Raw genomic sequence first — 22,570 nt, 5'->3', positions numbered from 1 at the left:
ACACACACACACACACACACACACACACACACTCAGAAGACCAAACAAATCAATCACAAAGCAGCAGGGCTCTAACATGCAACCCACATGGCAGGAGGAAGAGAGGAAGACCTGGCACCACCTGGAGAAGAACCACAGCACAGGAGATGAAGGCGGAAGGGCTGTCATGGCAACAACTGGATCGAAGAGCACAAGACCGGAGAGGATGGAGGGGTTTCATCGATGACCTATGTTCCCTAGGGAATTTAAAGACCTAAGTAAGTAAGTAAGTAAGTAAGCACTTTTATCCAAAGCGGCTTGTGTTGCCCAGCAGTGCTAAGCGACATAGACACCAGTGTATCTTAACTATTTCACTGGGTTGTACATCCGCATGTCCCAAAAAACTATAGTCTCAATAATTCTTTCTCATTTGTGGTGATTGTTGACACGGTGTAAGTGTAGCGTGGGAGAACCTTGATTAGATCAGAGAGTAACTGGTTCACCTCCAATTCCAAACAAATATGATTAGCTCATCTTGCACTAAGCACTGAGTGAATAAAGAGAGGGTTGGGTGGGGGGAAGACTGCCCAAGACTAAATCATTTAAGAATCAACTTGTCAAAAACTATAATAACAATTGTTGATTTCCAAGACATTGCATCACTGTCACATGCACTTTCCTTGCCTCGTGGACAGGAGAAATGCTGAAACAGCCTTTTAAATATTCAGTCTACACCACCAAACTTGATGCACTTGAATGCCCACTTAAGAGGCGGCAATTGGTTTCCACCCACTTGCAAAGCTCGGAGCACTCAAGACCCCCTCTTGGCTGCCTGCTTGCAATGTAAAGGGCCACTTTGACGAACAACTTACAATGCAAAGAGCACTACTCTATAACCACACCAAACATCAAGAGGAGTGATGCTTCTGCCTTAACTCAAGCCCATCGATATCCTCAGCTAATATGGCAGCATGACTCTATAAGCAAGGGAGGCTCCCACGCCGCATAGGATTGGCCAGTGTTTTGCAGCTGGGGGCTTTATGGGAATGGGGATATAAATTGAATGTGTATGTCCGTATGTGTGATAGAAACCTCCCGTGTAGCTCACTTGCTTGTTTCGCTGAGTGTGAACTTCCGTCAGCAGCACCTGGTTGGTCCAGGAGAGGCCAGGGACTACCGTGAGCACACTTAACTGACACTTGCAATTAATCAGACTCCACTACCCCACGGACAGACCTGTCTCACCGACAAGGCAGCACACAATACCATAACCGGAGACGACCGAGAGGTCGTTTCTACCGTCTCTACTGCCAGAAGAACCCCATGGTTATAGATCTATGATCAAATGTCTCCATCTAGTGGAGACTAATGGAACAATACATTTGTTGTGGGGTCACTTGAGTTGGCTAATAGCCTATAGCCTTTTCTACATTTTTAGGAACACGACTCTGAGCGTCCTCTCCTCTGTCCTCCACTCATGTCCTACTGAAAACGCATTGGAGAAGATTTTAGTTTCCTCCCCTTAAAATATTCTCAATCTCTTCCAGTGATTTTGAGGGTGAGGCAAATGGGGGATGGAGGAAAGGACATGGACTTTAAAAAAAATAAAAGGTTAAAATATAGGCTACTGCATGTACTACAATTCTCAATGTTCTGAGTTAATGATATAACTAACTGCCAAAGAATTCCAGAACACTCGCCAACAAGAGTGCCAAGTGTTTTGGTCTTGGACATCAGATCTCCTCCCACCCTATATTCCCGCAAGGTCCCTAAGGTCAGCTGAGACAAATCAACTAATAATTCCAAGAGTAAAAACAAAACACGGTGCAGCAGCTTTCAGTCACGCTGCTGCATGCTCCTGGAACAAACTCCCTGAAGAAATCAAACAGGCCCCCCAAACCCTTAAAATATTGAAATCTAAGCTAAAGACCTTCATGTTTTGCACCAGTTATGATTAAACACAAACACTTCTATCAATGTATTTTTTCCATTAACTACGGTATTGTCTTTTTAAATGTTTTATCTATTTACTTATATTTGCTTTTATTCATTGTAATTTTTATTTTCTTATGCTCCTCTTGCTGTATTTTTAAATAATGCATGTAAAGCACTTTGAATTGCCCTTGTTGTATGAAATGTGCTATACAAATAAACTTGCCTTGCCTTGCCTTTTACCTAGCAACAACACTTTGATTGGCTATAAAATGAAGCAACATCATTTATGCATTTTTGGCGAATAAAGTCACCCTAGGCACAATACTGGAATGTTGACAATTTGGGAGAATTTACTCAACCATGGCAATAAACGAGTTAACACTACAATCCACATTTACAATCTTTCTGTTGTGATGACATGCGTGTGTGCACCAAAACAGAACATACATGTTTCAAAGCAAATGAGTTTACAATTCACATCAAGAGACAGTGAAGAAAAGACAACACCATGGCGTGTTGTGTAAAAACAACAGTTTTACACATTTATTTGGGCTCCCAGTACACAAATCAAGAACATGTTCATCAACACAAGTCTGCTTTAGGACCTCATAATACATTGAGTGGAAGAGTGTCTGGACTGAACTGCAGTCTATACAATCTTTATTTAGAGGTTTTTTATTTTTATTTTATTATGGTTGATTAGACATTTACCATATAGAATAGCGATTGACGACTTACAATCACAAGGCTTTTTTTGCTATTTGCCAAGATATCTTAAATGCACTTCACAGCAGATATAACGTAAACTTCATTTATAGCTCTAGTATGGTCTGCGTCACGTGTAGGGGTACCGGCTTGGTTTGGCGTCCATTTGATTGGACAACAACAAGACAGGACCATTGCTCTGATTCGCTGTGATTAGTTGGACTGTCATCATATACTATGTTGTGCCATTCTCTAGAACACAAGCAGACGACAGCTCCAAGAGACAGACGAGCCAAACTCTGCTGCTTTCAACAATGGACAAAGTCATACATCTCTACAGATAGGTATTACACCAAAAGAGAGGAAGATTTCTTTCTTATATCAAAAGTTTCAAGACCTGAGTATTTCAAGGAATAGGTTGTTAACATACAAAAATGTACATACATTTATGTCAACTCTCTGTAAACCATCACCAGGCGGCTAATTCTTCCCTTTTGTGATTGAAACATGCACATCATTAAAAAACACAAAAACAAAAAAACATAAGACAGCTCAGTAAAAGAACAGAAGTTAAATCTTCTCTCTCAATCACAGAACCACACCTGGTTCACAGGCCTTTTTTTGCAAGCAGGTACCAACAGCACTGCATGTTGTACATTTCTGGATAGCCTTAAAGCATCAATAATTAAAATGTGGACCGGACTCGGGTGGGGGGAAGGGGGGTGGTGGGACTGTGAGATTGAATTCAGATAAGTTAAAAGTAATTTAAAAATATTTTTTCTTTTCTTTCTAAAACGTTACCATGGGCGGGGGGGCGGGGACCAATTTCATTATTCATTATCCTAACACCTCCTCCTCGGTTTTATAGGTTCATCCCTTGGGCACTTAACAGAGAGTCCAGCATGTCGAAAGTGTCTTTGTAGTCGGTGTGCTGTCCGTTGGGACCCAGCACGCCGTTAGTCCCCTCTGGGCCGTGCCGCTCCACAGTCCTGTGGCCGCTGTCCGAGGAATAGTGCGAGGAGCCGCCCGCGCCTTTGGAGCTCCTGCTGCTCTTGGCAGAGTGGTGGTTGTGTTGAGCGGTGTCCGGGTGGGCCCTCTTCCTGGAGGACGAGCTGGGGGGGGCCGAGTCGCTGCCCCCCCCACCCCCAGGGCCCCGGAGGGCCAGCGTGGGGCCGTCCAGGCCCCCCCCACCACCACCACCACCTCTGCCGTTCCCGCTCACCGAGTAGGGGTGAGAGTGGCCGTGCTTAGGGTGGCGGGAGTGGCCTGAGTGGTCTCTGCTGTGCTTGTCTTTGCTCTGCGGGCCCCCCCCGCCGCCCTGGTCCGAGCCGCCGTGGCGCTCAGCCGACACTTTGATTCTCATCTTCAACTCCTCGCTGCTGACGCCGACGCCGCCGTTCTCCGTGAAGGTCGGGGGGAGGCGGGAGGCCTTTTTAGAGCTGGCCTTGTCCCTCCTGTCGCCCTGCTGGGAGGCCTGCTGGGGCTGGGAGCGTCTTTTATGGGGCTGCAGGGGGGCGGGGGCGGGGGACACGTACATGTCCGCGCCCTGCCCGTCCTCTCGTCCGTTCTGTACGGCGAGATCGGCCGCGTGTTTCTCCCTGTACTTGTCCAACGACATTTTCTGCGGCTTGGGGAAAAGCGCAGGGTTGCTGAGCTGCTGGTGCTTGCCCACACCACTGCTAGCTTTGTGTTCGTGTTTGCCTGGCGTGTATTTCGAATGGGTGGACTGCGAAGGGAAGGGGGGACCCTGGTCGAATCCACAGAGGTCAGGCTGGTCCCCCAGGGCGTGGTAGGAGCCGTAGGGGGCTCCTATCAGGTCCAGGGAAGGCATCTCGCCAGAGTCAGAGAGAGACGTTGACGGGAAGAAGGAGTTGCTGTTGACACCGGAAATACTGTCCAACGAGGAGGTCCCCTGGAAGGCGTTGTCCCCCAGTTGGCCATCTGTCTTGGGCTTCTTGGCAGCTTGTGTGGCCTGCGATGGAGGTTTCAGAATGATGCTAATATCGGAGCAGCCGCCACAAACAATTTACCAAAACTATCAATCTACAGATTACATTTTGAGACCATCAAATTAAAACAAGGCCGAGGGACGGAAAAGCACTTTGTTTAAATGCTATCAGAGTCGATTCAGGGGTTTAACTCAAGTGTGTAGTCACACCAGTGTTTTAATCTTCCCCAGGCCTGAGCATAGGTTACTTTTTTCCTGCTATGACTGGTGGATAGATGATGCACTTACTTAGTCAAATGTATTTGTTGTATGTCGCTTTGGAACAAGGCGTCTGCTAAATGCCCAAAAAAATAATATGTAAATGAACTGAACATACCCTCCAGTTTCGTATCCGTTTCAACCTACTGGGTGTCTTCTCCAGAATCTGCAGAAACTCATGGGTCAACTCTGCACAGGGGACGGAGACAGAACCATGTTAGAGGGGAGAAAAATATGTTTTCTACTGTTTGTTTTCTCAATAAAAATTGGGTTGTGCTGTGGGTTATAATATATCAGGGGTGGCCAACCAGTCGGAGACTAAGAGCCACAAAAAATTGTTGGGGTACCAGAAAGAGCCACATCATACATGCAGGCTCACAAAAGCGCTCATTCACACACACACACACACACACACGCAATACATTTCCAATAGGCTATGAGACCAGTGGTGTCATTTCAGCAAAAGCCAAGGTATGGCAAGGTCTGAGTGGGGGGGTTGAAGGGGGGTTTCCCCCCTCTGTGGATTTTTTTTCTTCAAAACAGTTGTGCAATAGTCAATTTTGGTGAGTTGTTTCTATACAATTTACTTATGTGACATTAAGGTAATGAATAAAGGAGACAACTACAGTATGCAGGTAGTAGCCTACATCTTTCCTAGCAGGCAGACTGGTTCAACCTCCTTAGAAACAAAAGCTATTCTCAACTCTAAACAAACTGCACTGTTAAAACGCTAGATTTAGACCTCACCTGTGTCCCTGTCCCTGTCACCTGTTTAGACCTCACCTGTGTCCCTGTACTTGTCTCTGCTGCCCTTTGACCAAAAGAGGTCTTTATGTCCATTTTCCTTTTTCCCCCTGGCATATTTGTTTTACCAGCTTACCTAGTAAAAGTGAGACGATTGATAATATCAAAAACATGCTTGCACACACATATAACTTACTCACACACAAGTCAGTGTTACTGGCCCCAATTTGGTACAATTATTACTGAAATTATTGAGAATAGAGACATTGTTGACATACGTAAACTAGCTCTTATTTAATCTTTAATGTTCGCTAACTAGCGAACTCACTAAAATAACATTAGAACATGTTTGTACTGACAGAACATGACATGAACTTACATTAATATGTTACATTTGAACCAACATTATGTAAATTGCATTTATACCGTTTGTTTAACACACCTGAATGAACGAGAATCGTGGACAAGGTTTTAACATTAAAGTTATTTGTGGCTTGTTTATTGAGGAACCGATGTCCCGCTCCAGTGTTGCCAGATAGGCCTACTTTTGGTCACTCTGGACGGGTGGATTCGGCAGCTTTTAGACTGGTTGGGCTTGAAATTGTCAATCCCGTCTGGCAACCCTGTGCTCCACTACAGCGCTTGGCTAGTGGGGTGAGATGGAGCCGGGAGGTTTTGAGTTACCGTTGTGTGTAGCCTAGTGGAAAAAAATCACCAAAATGACTAAACGTGTTTCAGATTTTTTTTTAAAATGTTAAGCCAGGTATGGCGAGTGCCATGAATTGCCATACCAAAACGACGCCTATTGAGACACAGAGCGAGCCACGCACTTTTAATGAATGGATTAAAGAGCCGCACAGAGACAGGCAAAGAGCCACATGCGGCTCGTGAGCCGCGGGTTGGCCACCCCTGTAATATATATATATACAGAAAAAGCGAGGCAATTTTAACGAGTCAGCAACACACACACCCTTAAAATGCTGTTTTCCATGGTGCATAGTAAAAGGTAGGCAAGTGAAAACCTTTGCAGTCGTCATTGAAATGCATCAATATTTGTACCACAGCGCCCGTCAGGAACTCGTGTCTGTCTAGACATAGTTTATTTAGCCAGAACAAGAAAAGTCAGTTTTTGTGTACGTGGGAGATTAAGTGCAGGTTCAGGAGACAGGACTCACTAACGACACACAGCCAAGCCTGTAATCTATTGCTCCTCATTTGCTGGCTGGCTAGAGATGTTGGCAATGTGTGTGTTCACCTATTTTTATTTTTTATTAATACTCACTCAATTTTTATTTTTTTATACTCACGATTTTGCTGTCTCATTGTTAGTAAGGACTATTTTCTTAATTTGTATTAGAATAATAATAAATTGTCAAATATATTGTTAAACTGAAAGGTACACACAGTATATTATTGTTTTAACAGTATCATCATGTGTCACTGAATGCTTAAGACTAAAAAACCAAGTAAAGCAGCAGAGAGAGAGTCAGAGAGAGAGAGAGACACACAGAGAGAGAGACAGAGTCAGAGAGAGACACAGAGAGAGAGAGACAGAGCGAGAGAGACACAGAGAGAGACACAGAGAGAGAGACACAGAGAGAGAGACACAGAGAGAGAGAGAGAGTGAGAGACAGAGCCAGAGAGAGAGAGAGATAGAGAGAGACACAGAGAGAGAGAGACACAGAGAGAGAAACAGAGAGTGAGAGACAGAGACAGAGATACAGAGCCAGAGAGACACAGAGAGAGAGAGAGACAGAGAGTCACAGAGAGAGAGACACAGAGAGAAAGAGAGAGACACAGAGAGAGAGAGAGACACAGAGAGAGAGAGAGACACAGAGAGAGAGAGAGACACACAGAGAGAGACACAGAGAGAGAAACAGAGAGTGAGAGAGAGACAGAGAGATACAGAGCCAGAGAGAGAGAGAGAGAGAGACATAGGGAGAGAGAGGAGTGCCAGATAGACAGATAGAGAGATAGACAGATAGAGAGAAACAGATAGAGAGAGAGACAGATAGAGAGAGAGCAAGCGAGAGGACTGACCATCCAGCAGCTGCAGCGTGACAGTGCGGTCCAGGTACTCCCACCAGTGTTTACCGTCCGTGGAGACGGGGATCTCCCAGTTGGACCACTTGCATGCGAGGTGGATGCACACGCACGCTATGACTGTGGGCTTGTGCTGCAGGCAGAAGGTGGTGAGGTGCAGGCTGGGAAGGGGGAGAGAAGAAGAGAGACAGACAGACTCATTAACCACAGGTCCACGGGTGGGAAGACAGAAAACAGGTTGCAAACACTTGGCTGCATGCATGCGTCGTCATAATACAACACATGTATCCATATTTCAACATGTCATCATTCTCCAGGAGAGTCACAGTGTGTGACTGGGGAGAACATACCTCCCCCCAAAGATAGTATGGTCAAAAACATGAGGTGGAATGTTTCTGTTTTTCCTTATCATCACATACACACCCTTACCTTATAAAACTGATACATTTAGGAAAGTCTATAGTAAAACGTGTTCTTTGAATGTACAATGTCTGAACACATTATTATTTAAAAAAAATCAAACAAGCAGGTTTCTGGTTCATTTTCACCATCCACCTGTGTTGTTCAGACCGTCCAACTCTCACCCACACACACACAACACTGTTCCAAGTATCAACATTATTCCTGTACAATCTGACTGCGTTTTTTTAAATGGTGCAATGCGATTTTAGGTTGTCAAAAGACGGGTATTGTCTGCCTTGGGTTAAGTATGCATGACATGAATCATTCAGATACACTCTGTCTAGGCATTGTACATTGCTGTTGGTAGAATAGCAAGATGTCATCAAATCATGTACGAAATGATACCTACTAAAATTAAGATTATAAATAAACATGTAAGATATTAAATACTGTGACAGAAAAAAAACGGTGTTTCTCAATCCCTAGTATTTTAGCATTTAGCAGCTAGTCCATCAGTCAGTCACGTGACACAAAGGTAAGCATTAAGCAAACAAATGCTAGTTCAAAATTAATTTTAAAAAACTACCTTTCAAGAGGGAAAACCATAGCATGCAGGTCCCTCATACAAATAAGATTGAGAAACACCATAAATATGTTTACTATTAAGTATTACGTTTATAAATGCTTGTCATTACTACACTCTAACATATAAACCTAAATTACTTTGTCAAACGTTAAGCAATAAAAAACAAAAATCAAACAATAGATTAATCATACTTACCAGGACAGACTCTAAGTTTACATCTTTGCAATCTTTAGTGGCAATCTATTCAGGCTACCAAGTGTGTTTTTTGTTTTGTTTTTTAGACATATGCAGTCTGTACCAAGCAAACGTGAGGTATACAGCACCACTACACTTCACATTGTGTGCATTCAACCCCTATGTGCCAACACTGAGCCCCCCGTACTATACACCGCACCGCAGCCAGGCCGGTACCACCCCGGAGGGCGTCCCAGGAACCTGGCGCTGAGAGGGCGTTGGACACAGGAAGGGGGAAACCCGCAGTACAGGAAGCTATAGTGTGCCATCACAGTGCAAGAAGGGGGGTGGGTCAGGATAACAACCTGTTGGTAGCCATGAAATAGGATGTCTGTGCCAAGTCCTTGCTTGCTGTTAACAGAGAGAGAGAGAGAGAGAGAGAGAGAGAGAAGATAATGGGTTAGGGGTCTGTATATCTGAGAAACATTGATGGTGTTATGTTACTGCAACTGTCATATTACTTTGGTCGTTTACTAACATAAGGCATGCAGTTCACATGGTTAATTCTAAAAGCTTTAGGCTTTAAGAAGATAAATGTGTTAGGATTTATATCGAACAGAAACATTGATAGCATCCATATTACTGCAACTGTCATTACTTTAGTGGTTTCTAAACATAACGCATGCATTTTAAAATTATTATTATTATAAAAGCTTCAGACAGATCGTGAAGTGAAGAAAGAAGCGTCTACCTCGCACTAGCTGGGAACATCTCACAACATCCGTGTGAGGATGTTCAATTGTTATTTCAAAACCTGGAAAAGGTTGATCAAATACGAGAAGGCATGATTACATAGGGCAAGAGACTTGTGAAAACCATACTGTGCAGTGCCATCTACTTCAATAACATTCTAGAGGGTTTCACCGTCGCCATGGGCATGTCAAAAAAATAGCTTTACTTGTGCTGAATGCCTACAATGATTGAATACAAATACAACTTTTCAACAAACAAATCGGCAAGCGCTACACCTTGTTCTCTACAGTTCTGAACTTACCCAGAGTTTGAAGCACCATGGTTTCTAGTATCACCAGCTCTTGAGCTTGCTGTTGGTATGCCTGAAGTTCAATAGATGACATACTCATCATATAGTAGAGTGTCTAACAATAGACCTGACTGACCAAATCTTTCACATTACGGTAATTCTGTTCCCATCACCTAAATACATCATTCAGATCATTACTGATCAATCAAAAACAGTTCGCCATGGATTATCAAACTGGCAGCCAATAACATTCCAATCGCGTTTCGTTGTCTTTGTACTTGTGTACTCTGTCAATGACAATAAAGTTGAATTTAATCTGATCTAATTCTGGTCACCCACTATGAGTGGTGAGGCTAGTGGGACTGGGGGGTGCTGGTGGATACACCCTATAAATCAACATGACAGTGTTACCCTTAATCACTAGATAGGTTGACGACTGACACAGAGAACAACAGTACCGGTTAGCGTCCTCACTTACATTACTCTTGGTATCTAGTGGGGCGTCTTGGGGATTCACACACGCGTGTGCCACTTTAATGACATGTTCAAGCTTTCGGGGTTGTTCCTCAACCTTTGCAGCCAAGAACAAGGTTGTTTGGGAGATAATCTGCGAAAAGACAGTAAGTCGTCCATCATGTCTCCCCTGAATTGCTGCATAGATGGATGTACATTTTGATAATGGAAAAGTGATGACGAGGGGAAAAACCAACCACTTACATTTCTATGAAACTTGGTGAAGGAGTGAATCATATAAAACCTATGCATATAAACTATTGCAGTGTTGATGATGAGCTGAGAGCTGTGGGCAAAGAGGTTAAGGTATTTGAGTGAAGAGACTAGACAAACGCAATAGACATACAGCGAGCAGGGCACCACTTCAGGAATCAATTCGCAATGATTAAACCAGTCGGCTTTGTTCTACCAGGGTCCAACAGCTCCTCAGGACATGTGGTGCCATAATGACACAGACACTGCTAGCTACTCAGAAAGTCACATCTCACGACCCTGTGATCGGCCACAACACCTAATCCATCTCCTCAACGTAGAGTATTGTTGACGAATGATCAAGATATGGAGATAGAAAAGGGTTAATCTGTGAAACGGAATGGATAGATAGGACAATAACATGCTAACTAAGCTAGCTGCCTAGCATCAGGCCTAAATGAGCCAGCTAGCTCGATCAGATCCCAGTGATTTGGCAACAATAGGGATCGCCAGGGTATCGTGTTGTGAAAAGACCTAAACCGACGTCTTTAGCCTGGTCGTATTAACACATGTTCGGATGGACAGACTCCATTACACCCACTACACCTTGAAAAGAAGCGAGCTGAACTATCTAGCCTGACGCACAAGATGGGTCTGTCTAGTTGCTGCAATGAACCCTTGTTTAAAGACATGCAAACTGGACGGTGGGAAAAAACATTTTGCATGCTTTTTTCCCCCTAGGAGGTGCTTCGAATCATTATGGAATGAACGAGAGCTACATTGAGCCACGTAGTCTATGCAACATTACATTGTCTTTCACGTGGATTTTTTTCCCCATAGAGCGTTTCAAGAATTCATTCCAGGAGTTAGTCGTACCCCCCCTGCACAACCATCTTGGCCGGCCCCTCGGTGCCACATAGCACCTCCTCAGTGAAGCTTAAGGATACACGTTGAGTCTCTGGCCCATGTCTTGGATTAGGTTCGCCGCTTGCTGTCGATAGGAGAGTTCCCTATCGGACTCGACACCGCAGCGACGAGACGGTGTAGTATCAAGCTGCTCCCGGGAAAAAAGCCATTTGGAAGAGGGTCCCCGGTGCACCGCCATTGTGCTCCTGCATCTGGCCCCGGGTTGGTGACGACACGCCGGGAGAACAGCGGAAAACCCCCTGTGCGCATGCGCGTGACTGAGGGGCGCGTTCGTAAAAATTTGCTCTGAGAGCGCCGGAGCGCACACTGGGTTCAACGTCATAAAGCGACCGTGTCCTTTTGATTGGACAAGAGGCATTTCCATGAGTGGTGATCAGATTTTTCCAGAGCGAGTTTACGAACGCACCCTGCCTCTTCTCGCGCAGTTGCGGCAGCGTGCCAGCCAGAGCACCGTAGTTGATGTTGCTGGTGGGAAAAATGCCATGCTGATAAATTCGAGAAGTGTTGCTGTTGTGTGTGTGTTATCGAATAGTATTGTTAAATGATTGCGTCGCCACTCGCCAGACTTGCATGTTTGACTCGAAAAAAAGTTGTAAAGAAAATCAGTCTAGACAGCAGTGTTCAACTCCAGCCACAAGGTGGCAGCATAGACCCGTATATGTTCTTGTAGGTTACATGTGCAGAGCTTTATTATAGGCTACAAATACAAGCCTATACATTTATATTTTTGGTATACCATATTATATTATATATATATATATATATATATATATATATATATATGTGACGGGGTGTATCTTTTCATGAATCACTCTCAGCTGGATGGCTCACGTTCATTTATTCTGTAGAAAACAGTGCATCAATTTCTGGACACGGGACTTGCAGGGTCATCGAGCTACATTCGCATCAGTGGTTAAGAATGAACTGAGGGAGATCACGTTACGTCCCGTGCAATTGCACTGTCCAGCTATATTTACACAGCATCCGGGTCACGGACACAGCATCCGGGTCACGGACACAGCATCCGGGTCACGGACACAGCATCCGGGTCACGGACACACCCCGGATATACCACGTCATTAAACCCCTAGAGGGCGCAGTTTATACCTATTTTAGCTATAATTGAACTTGACCTTTCTACTCCGTTACATACACCCCCCTTAAATTATACTAAAATGGGGCAACAGCATGAAAACCGGAGGACAGTAAAAAAAATAAACACAGGAGCGAAAAAAACAAACCAATGACAAAACAAAAAAACAACGTGGATCTCGAGCACTGATGTACCAAAACTCAACATTATAAATTCTTCCATAAGAAGTGTGTAAGGACAGATTGGTACCAAAACCCGTACTTATCACAGAGGAGAAAGAGATGCCATCTACATCCCACAGTTGTACATAACTTTGCCCTTACAAGAGGATCTCATGACTCTAGGTCACGACTCAGACCGGAAGCAAAATAAATAAAGAAAAAAAAACACAGGATGCACTACGCCCCTACATAGACGCCGCAATGAAACTAAATGCAGAACTTATGAAAGGCTCAGTACTCCCTTTAAGCATCTGCCCTGACATCTCACAAATAAGCCTATTTGGGTTCCTAACACTCCTCCCACATCTCGTGACAACTGATGGAACTTGAGCACTCTGTGAACGTGTGCAAACTACCTGCTCCGGCTCAACCTCAACTAGAATTGGAAGGTCACCATGGGCATCACATCTAGCTTCAGGTGAGTGTACTGTGTCACATACTGTGTCAGGGGGATAATCAGTGTGGCAGTCAGGTACAGAGTCATCAGGAACACTATCCAGCAACTCATCTGGTCGGTCTTCCTTCGAGGCACTCGGCACGGGCATAGTCCCTCCGTTGACTTCTTCCTCATGGATGCTCTCTGCCCCCGCGTGCTCAGGCGACTCCAAGACCCAGTCCCTGGTGCGCAACCGAGAGGCCTCTTCAACATCAGAGGTGACAGAGCCCTGAACACTGGCACAGGAAGCTATAGACTGCGACTCCTCTAGGGATGCCGGGTTCCCATCTTGTTCCGGAACTGTCAAGAAGTCAACCGGAAGCAGCATGTTCCTGTGTACAACCTTCTCTCTATTCGTGACAACATCTCTGATCCTGTACACGTTGATGTCCGATCTCACAGACACCACATCGAAAGGAGTTGATTCCCACCGGTCTGCGATCTTCCTCTTCCCTCTCTCACCTCGATTGGCAAGTAGCACTTTGTCACCAACACCCAACGGCAGTCCTCTGACCTTCCGGTTGTACAGTTTGGCGTGACGATCTTGTTCCCTGATGGCATTCCTTTGAGCGATCTGTGCTGCTTCAGAAAGATCTCTCCTCAGATGTTGCACAAACTCATGACGACTGACAACGGCATCATCCTCCAGCACATGATGAAACATGACATCCACGGGCAGCCGTGGGACCCGTCCGAACATCAGGTAGAATGGCGCGAAGCCCGTGGTCTCATGCACAGTGGAGTTGTAGCAGAAGGTCAGTGTCTGGAGCATCTGTGGCCACCTGGACTCGCTCAGTGGAGGGAGGGCCCTTATCATGCCCCCGAGGGTCCTGTTGAACCTCTCTGTGACGCCGTTGCCCATGGGGTGGTATGGAGTCGTATGGGACTTATGCACACCTGCCATCTCTAGTAGATCTTTTAGAAGCCGACTCTCAAAGTTAGCTCCTTGATCCGAATGGATTCTTTTGGGGAACCCATATATGCAAAAAAACTTGTCCCATAGACAGCAGGCAACTTGTTTCGCAGTCTGGTTCCGACAGGGGAAGGCAAGAGCTACTTTAGAAAAATGGTCCGTAACAACAAGAACATCAATGGTCTTCTTGTCGCTCTGCTCTGCGGTCCAAAAATCGATGCACACTAAGTCCATAGGAGCTGAAGTGCGGATGCTCTCAAGAGGTGCTCGGGCGTGTGGTTCAGGAGTCTTCCCCAAAATACATCTCTGACAGTGCTTCACGTGATTCTCAACATCCCTCTGCATGCCTGTCCAGAAGAATCGTTCACTGGCCAGAGAGGATGATCTTGAGCGACCCTGGTGGCCAGCAGCATCGTGGACTCCATGCAAGACTTGTCGCTTCAGAGCTTCTGGAGTGACAAACTGAAAGATCCTCTTGTCCCTGATGCGGTCTCTCTTCACACGGTAGAGGAGTCCACTACGCACTCTCAACTTCTTCCAGTGTTTCAACAGCCTGAGCACACAGCTAGACTCAGCTGTTCTCTCGTGTGCATTTGGTTTCCTATGTCGCTGCATATAAAAGAGAACCCTGCTCACTACAGCATCTTGTTGCTGGAGATTGTGTAATTGACTCTGTGGGATGGCGATGGAAGGGTCTTCCTCGGGCAATTGCAAATACTCCGGATTAATGTAGGGCAGCTGAGAAACACCCCCAGTACGATGGACGTCCATGACAGCAGACACCTCCTCAGCACTAATGGCACCTCCAGAAGACTCAGGACTCAGGACCTCATCTGTGTCGACATCAGTGTGCTGAACACCTTGACAGTTGGTAGTCAGCCGGAAAGCGTCCTGCACCGTACCAGCCACTACTCCATTCCCCTGATCCAGCAAGGACAGGTAAGGCTCCCTCACCAGGCGATGGCTCACACAGGACTTAACAAATGGCTCACGGCTCAGCGCATCAGCGACTATGTTCCTAGGCCCTGGGATATAATTCAGATCGAAATCATATGCAGCAAGTTTGGCCACCCACCTCTGTTCGCATGCATCTAACTTGGGCTTCGTTAGGATGTAGGTCAAGGGGTTGTTATCCGACCACGCTGTGAAATGCACTCCCTTCAGCCAGTGGGAAAACTTCTCGCATACAGCCCACTTCAATGCCAGGAACTCAAGTCGGTGAGCTGGATAGTTCAACTGAGCATGTGACAGCGTCCTACTAGCGAAGGCAACTGGTCTTGCAACTTTATCACCAGGCTGGAGCTGAGAGATGACGGCGCCAATCCCATCGAATGAAGCATCCACTGCTAGGATAAATGGCTTTGCAAAATCAGGATGGGCCAGGGTTACAGAATGCAGGAGATCGCGCTTCAATGTCTCGAAAGCATCCCTACACTCGGGCGTCCAGTCAGCTGGTTTGAGCTTTACAAGATTGTGACATTTCTTCACTGGTTTTCTCCCTCTGCGTGCCTTTTCTCCAGCGTTCTGTCCAGAGAGAAGCTTGAATAGGGGTCTGGCCTTAGAGGAACAATCTTCAATGAAGTGCTGATAGTAAAGCATCATGCCCAAGAAGGACCTAATCTTCTTCTGTGAAGGAGACACCCCATCACTGTCCATCAGATCGGATACCTGTACTTGGCTAATGGCTTCAACCTTTCCAGGGTCCGTCTGCACTCCTGACTCATTGATGATATGGCCGAGAAACCGTACTGATTTCCGCAGAAGATAGCACTTCTTTGGAGCCAATTTGAGATTGTTGTACTTCAAACGAGAGAAAACCATCTCTAGACGCTCGAGTGCCAGCTGTTCTGTAGGAGCGAAGACCATAACATCGTCTAGGTAGCACAATAGACTGGTGAAATTCTGATCCCCAAAGATCGAGAGCATCATCCGCATGAACGTAGCCGGGCTGTTGGACAACCCTTGAGGCATCCGGTTATATTCATGCAGGCCAAAGGGAGAGGAGAACGCAGTGTATTTCTTGTGGTCCTCATGTAAAGGCACGTTGTAGAAACCAGAGGTAAGGTCCATTGTGGAGAAGTAGGCATTACCACCTAGTGCAGCCAGCGCGTCAGCCTGATGAGGCAGCGGATGTGCGTCTTTCGTTGTCCTCGCATTGAGCCATCTGAAGTCCGTACAGATGCGCAATCCTCCATCCTTCTTCCACACAAGAACCAAGGGCGAGGCATATTCGCTGTTGGACTTACGAATTATGCCCTTCTCCTCCATGTCGTTGATGGCAGACCTCAGCTTCTCGTAGTGGTTCGGTGGCACTCTGCGGTAGGGCAGGCGAAATGGCCTCTCGTCCACCAGATGTATCTTGTGCACGAAGTCAGACGCCTCACCACAGTCCAACTTGTGGCATGAAAAGATTGACTCGTATTTCACAACAAGCTGACAAAGCTTCTCTCTCCACAGGTCAGAGACTTCACACGCGTCCAAGTCTAGGTCGCGTAGACCAAGTTCCTCCAGTGCCTTTCTGATGTCTTCTTTGGGCCTTGCTACAGACTCACCAGTCACGGATTGTGGGGAAGACTGAATGTGGTCGGGCGGGGACAGATCTTCAGCGGCAATGCAGGGGAACACGTCCGCCAATTTGGTGTTTCGCTTCAGCACTACCGGCTCACCGGTGGGATTCACAACCTTCATAGGCAGCCATCGGTCACCCCACATCGGCGTAACAACTCTGCCAACCAGAACTTTATTCGGTCTGCATCTGGACTGAGTTGGTTCCACAACCACCGTACTGCCCTCTGATATAGGTGCAGACACAGGGAGTCTGCCCCATACAAGATGCTCACTATTTGGCTGTAGCACCACACACTGTTGTAGCTTCAGTGTGCCAACCTTCTCAGGCACTGTCTCACCCCTCCATCTCTCTGTATTGGAAAGGAGAGAGAAGAAGTGATGACAGTCCCCATCACTGCCACCACCATGTTCAGATATCAGCCGCCAATAGCTGTCAGTCTTCCTCATCAACTCTAGGATTTTCTTGATGGCATTACTGCCTAGTATCATGTCATCGGTCTGTCCAGGCACCACAAGCATTGGGATGACCATCTTGTAGTCATACACCACCACATCGACATTGTATATTGCCTTAGGTACAACTCGGTGACCACCACATCCTATGATAATGACATCATCAGCGGGGCATCCTCTCAGATCCGGGTCACGGCACCAATGTGACGGGGTGTATCTTTTCATGAATCACTCTCAGCTGGATGGCTCACGTTCATTTATTCTGTAGAAAACAGTGCATCAATTTCTGGACACGGGACTTGCAGGGTCATCGAGCTACATTCGCATCAGTGGTTAAGAATGAACTGAGGGAGATCACGTTACGTCCCGTGCAATTGCACTGTCCAGCTATATTTACACAGCATCCGGGTCACGGACACAGCATCCGGGTCACGGACACAGCATCCGGGTCACGGACACACCCCGGATATACCACGTCATTAAACCCCCTAGAGGGCGCAGTTTATACCTATTTTAGCTATAATTGAACTTGACCTTTCTACTCCGTTACATATATATATATATATATATATATATATATATATATATATATATATATTGTATCGGGGGGATACACACCCGTGGACTATTATAACCTCAGTGGCACTAATTTAACACTAACACTCTATATAGACTAAATTGGATTTAAATGGTGGACACTGACTAAATAACTGAGGGGGGGGGGGGGGAGACAGGTATCAAAGATGGAACAATTACAACATTTCATATATACAGATAACATACACAAATGCACATACATATAACATTGAAAGGATTGACATTTAACGTTGAAATATATCTAGCCTAATGGTACCAGTAGCCCGGGTTGTAGCACGTGTGGTGATGGTGATGGATGGAGGGAGAGGTGGAAAGTTCAGTGGAAACTCCGTAGAGGTAGCTAGTAGACAGGTGGATCGTCTTCTGAATATCCCGACTCAGGACTGGACGGGTACGTCAGACTCACGATGGCTAGGTGCACGATCTCACTACTTCCTGAAAGGCAACTGGTATGAACATATCCTGTCTCACTCTATTGGTTTAATTGATTAATCAGCTGTGCACTGTGTGTTCCAACGGTTTACCGCACAGCTGATTAATCAATTAAACCAATAGAGTGAGACAGGATATGTTCATACCAGTTGCCTTTCAGGAAGTAGTGAGATCGTGCACCTAGCCTATTGGAGCGGAGATGGCTAGCGTCGTTCGCTAGCCGCATCCCAGGGTCCTAGTTCGTTGTTCACTTCAAAACTATCCACACAACAGCAACCTTTAACTTCGGTTTACTAGAGGTTTATGATTTAGCTTATATATATATAAGTAGGTGATAAATGTCTCTATCACTCACGAGTCCCGAAAGGCAACCCTCTTCTCCGTTACGAAACCACCAACTGACTCGCACCGTCAGGAGAACCAAACATTTCGTCGCGTGAACATTCTAGGGTGCGTTCACCAAAACTCGCGCAATTATCCAGCAACACAAAAACGGCAACGTCTCACAACAGAACACACACAGCATTCAAACGAGTGGCATTAATAGAAAATAACAAACTTTGGAACCTGAAGGGGTGGGAGTGGGGTGAACTACTACTAATAATAAATATAACTGACTCCTATTTTAACTAATTCTAATTCTTACTCTGGGGCCTTCAGAACACTGGCCATCGCAAGCGCCTCAGCATCTGAGCAAGGCAGCCGGGCTGGATGGAATTCCAGGCCAGGTGCTGATTAAAGTGTGTGCAGCAGGAGGACAGCTGGCTGGTGTCTTCACTACCATATTCAACCTCTCCCTCTCCACGGACATAGTTCCTTCCTGCTCCAAGTCATCTGCCATCATCCCGGTACCGAAAAAGGGTAAGGTAATGTGCCTTAAGTGAGCAAATGCTCAGCAAGGTCCTTATCTGCAGAATGCTGCCACCCACCCTGGACCCTCACAATTTGCCTCCCGGGAAAACAAATCGATAGACAACACCATTGCTACAGTACTCCACTCAGACCTCATCCACCTTGACAAGAGAAACTGTGAGGATGCTGTTTGTAGACTACAGTTCAGAAAGCTCAGGGACCTAGGGAATTGGGCAATAACAAAACAAGTTAAACTGACCCCAACCCTGTAATGTATAGATTGACAAGGTGATTACTGGTGTCAATCCTAGTTTACATTTCATATCCTAATATGCCTTTTGAGAAATAGGTAGATTCTCAGGACGGCAACGTTCAGTTTACTCAATAAAGACTGCAACTCTTGGAAAGATTACACCTATAGGGTGAATGCATTTTCTGATTTGAGTCTTCTGTTCACAGGGAAACATCTCCAGAAAAGCAAGATGATTTTACATGACCACACATTTCTTTACTCTTGACTGATGTGTTCTGCACTCTCGTGGTGATACATTATTTGGATAAAACCAGAACAATATGTTCCAAATGTTAGCAGCCCAGTAGTATTTTGGGGAAATGTGGAAGTGCTATTAGGCCACCTAGATATTTAGTTTATTATAAAACGTATTGTCTAATTAGGGATTTGTTTTTCCTCCATATACTACATTCAGAGATAGCTGTGTCAAGACGATTGAAGAATGCTTTAGGTGTACTCATCGGAATACACTGGAATAATTTATAAATAAAGGAATCTAGAGAGGATATTCATTTGGTTTAATTAATTCTACCCAGCGGCCCAGATCTACTTGTTTGTTTTTCCTTTGTCTTTACAAGCCTGTAAAGTTTTCTTTAATCAGCTCTGGTAGATAGAGTGTAACGCTAATTCCTTCAGCAGCATGATATGAGGTAGGCTATTGCCCTGCAACGCCATAAATGAGGAACATTTACTGCAACGAAGGAGGCCGAGGACAGTTATGGCCAACGGAGAACGGTGGGTTCATTTTCAACGTTGTTAATATTAAATTAATTAAAATGGCATTTATTGTTTTTTATGTCCAATGACTGAGAAAATGAAGATAGAATTGTGAATCAGTATTATAATTATCTTGAATTGTAATTTTGAAACTAACCCTAACTCCTAGCCTAATGGCTTTTCTCTAACTACGATGAAAGGCAAAAGCAGGATTAATTTCTTAGAGTGTCCACTGGAGGGAGCAGGTCCCTTGCAAATGGAATGGAATGGAATGGAATGGACTTTATTTGTCAAATGGTTGGTAGCAGCTGGATTATCTAATAAAAAGATGAGCCTGATGTGTATCCTATTGATGCTCTAGTCACAGAGGGGAATCTTCGTTGTAATTAGGATAATCTCTTTCACACCTCGTGAGTTTAGCGCATAAGGTTCTATCTCCATTGTAACGGCTCAAGCTACAATAACTAAATTAAATTAGGCTACGTTGAAAGGACTGTATAATTATTTTGACTATCTACACTAAAATATTATGACTGCTAAACCTATAAACTAATTAGGAAGGGAGATGGAAAGCTACTGGCATACCTCTATGTATAATATTATATAATTTAGATAGGTGGACACTTGGCTAAATAACTGGGGGAGGGACACAGGGATAAAGAAATAACAAACTGTACATTTAATACAACTGGAGTACGTAGTACACAAGCATACATACAAATACATATATAAATATGTCAGATATCCTAACTATGGTACCAGGTTGGAGCTCTTGGATGGTGACACGATGAGGGGAGAGTCCAGTGATGTGGAATGATGGAGGGGATATGGGGGATAACCACGAAGTTGATGGGGAAACTGTCCTGGGATGATCGACGGTTGAGGCGGGTGTATCTCGTCCACTGTCTCTGGCAATCGGCGTCCCAAGGTCCGCGATGCGTTGGTGCGGCTATGGCTAGCTACTGTTGGAAGTTCCGTTAGTAGCTAGCTAACGCCTCCCCGTCTCTTCGCTGCACGCAAGGCAGCTGACAGTCCAAACTATATATTATAATAACCACAAACGTTGGTTACTATTTTCTCACATTTACTCACACTAACACAACTAAATAATACCCCGGCTCTGGTCTCCAAACATTCAACTTTCTTACTCTCGCCACTTGCTGCTCTCTACTCTCTCCTCAGTTCACTCACATCTCAACGTATCTCGACCCTCGCGCGAGCACACACACATCAAAAGCCGCCAACTGAACTACGGCATCATTACTTGGACACACAACATGTGTTTTAGGCAAATGGCAAGAAAACAATAAACGAAATCAAAGAGAGAAAAAAGGGGGGGAAACCTAGCTGGGCGGGGACAAGGTAATTTCTTATTAATTATTAATTACTAAAAATGAGCTTAATCAAACTAACTAATTGATGTGCATCTGGACCGTCGTAACATCCACATTTGGTCAAAATTGAGTTTTTTACATAATCTGATCCATTAGGTGTTTATTAATGTTTATTAATGCCTGTGTGGTGTTTATTAATGCCTGTGTGGTGTGTATTTTTAAAATGCTGAAGTTTTCGAGTTAGTAATTCATAAAATACAAAGGTTCCATCTCACAAAACATAATGGAATGTAAAAACTTTAACGCTCAATATCTCTGAACTACCCTAAACGGAGATAGAACCTTATAATTCTAAACTCACGACCTGTCGGCCTATTTGATTTAACAAGAGACCAGTTTATGGTTATCCACCACCATTCAGCATGGTGGTTGTAGAAGGAGAGATAGAACAGAGCTCAGAGCTCTGGGCACAGGGTCAGCCATCGGCAGGCACCCCTGGAGCAGTTAGGGCATGGGCGTCAGCAGCTTTTTGAATGTGGGGGGGACACTTATTTTTCGGGGGGTCTGGGGGTTCTCCCCCCGAATTTTTTTAAATAGTAGATTCAATTTCCTGCATTCTGGTGCGTTTTACACCCAAAATAATCTCCCTCTTTCTTTGTTTTTCCTTGGAGCTGGCATGGTCTGCAATTACTGACTACTATTATGTTTTGGTTTAACTCACAGAGGCCTGACACTGACACTTGGCACTTTTTAGGTACTTTATTAAATATGAAGATTCAAAAAGAATCAAAGAGTGAATTAGAAAAGAATGAGGTAACTTTGAGTCAACAAATTGAAAAAAAAGTTATGAGGAAACATAAAATATGTACCTAGGCTACTCAGAGCCTATTACAATCAAACTTAGCCCTCTTCAGTGCATTGCAGAACATTCAACTATAATGACAGGACAGGTAAGCACTGTGAGGTGTTTGTCGCCATTCTGTGCTTTTGATGACATTTCGCCTGTGTCTGTTCTGCATTTAAACATGTCTAACCGCACTAGTAATGCCTAACAAAACTGCTAGTGCCATATAGCTGATCTAGCTCGTATTTGGTTGCTAGTAGGCTATGCTAATTCTATTGCTAATACAGAGAATGTCTAAGGTGCTAACATTCTTATCAGAAAAGCTGGCTGTGTTTGACCTTGGGAGAACGCAATGTTCCTGTTTGGCCAC

General features: G+C 45.0%; 1 protein-coding gene across 1 annotated transcript; it reads right to left on the bottom strand.

Annotated features, from left to right (window-relative positions):
- Nucleotides 1-2,440: 2,440 nt before the first annotated feature.
- On the bottom strand, nt 2,441-11,626 carry LOC308152425 (cyclin-T2-like; the record flags this gene model as incomplete). Its single annotated transcript, XM_080525406.1, has 9 exons — nt 2,441-4,591; nt 4,944-5,014; nt 7,610-7,773; nt 9,140-9,185; nt 9,526-9,588; nt 9,829-9,889; nt 10,295-10,423; nt 10,534-10,615; nt 11,469-11,626. 9 exons carry the CDS (start codon nt 11,624-11,626, stop codon nt 3,482-3,484), a joined length of 1,884 nt encoding a protein of 627 aa, XP_080381532.1. The 3' UTR covers nt 2,441-3,481.
- Between the last annotated feature and the right edge of the window lie 10,944 nt (nt 11,627-22,570).

Source organism: Nansenia antarctica, assembly GCF_963989245.1.
Source record: "Nansenia antarctica genome assembly, chromosome: 3".
In the NCBI taxonomy this organism is placed as follows: domain Eukaryota; kingdom Metazoa; phylum Chordata; class Actinopteri; order Argentiniformes; family Microstomatidae; genus Nansenia; species Nansenia antarctica.
Note: the sequence above shows the minus strand (reverse complement) of the source record. Positions and strands in the feature narration are given on the sequence as shown.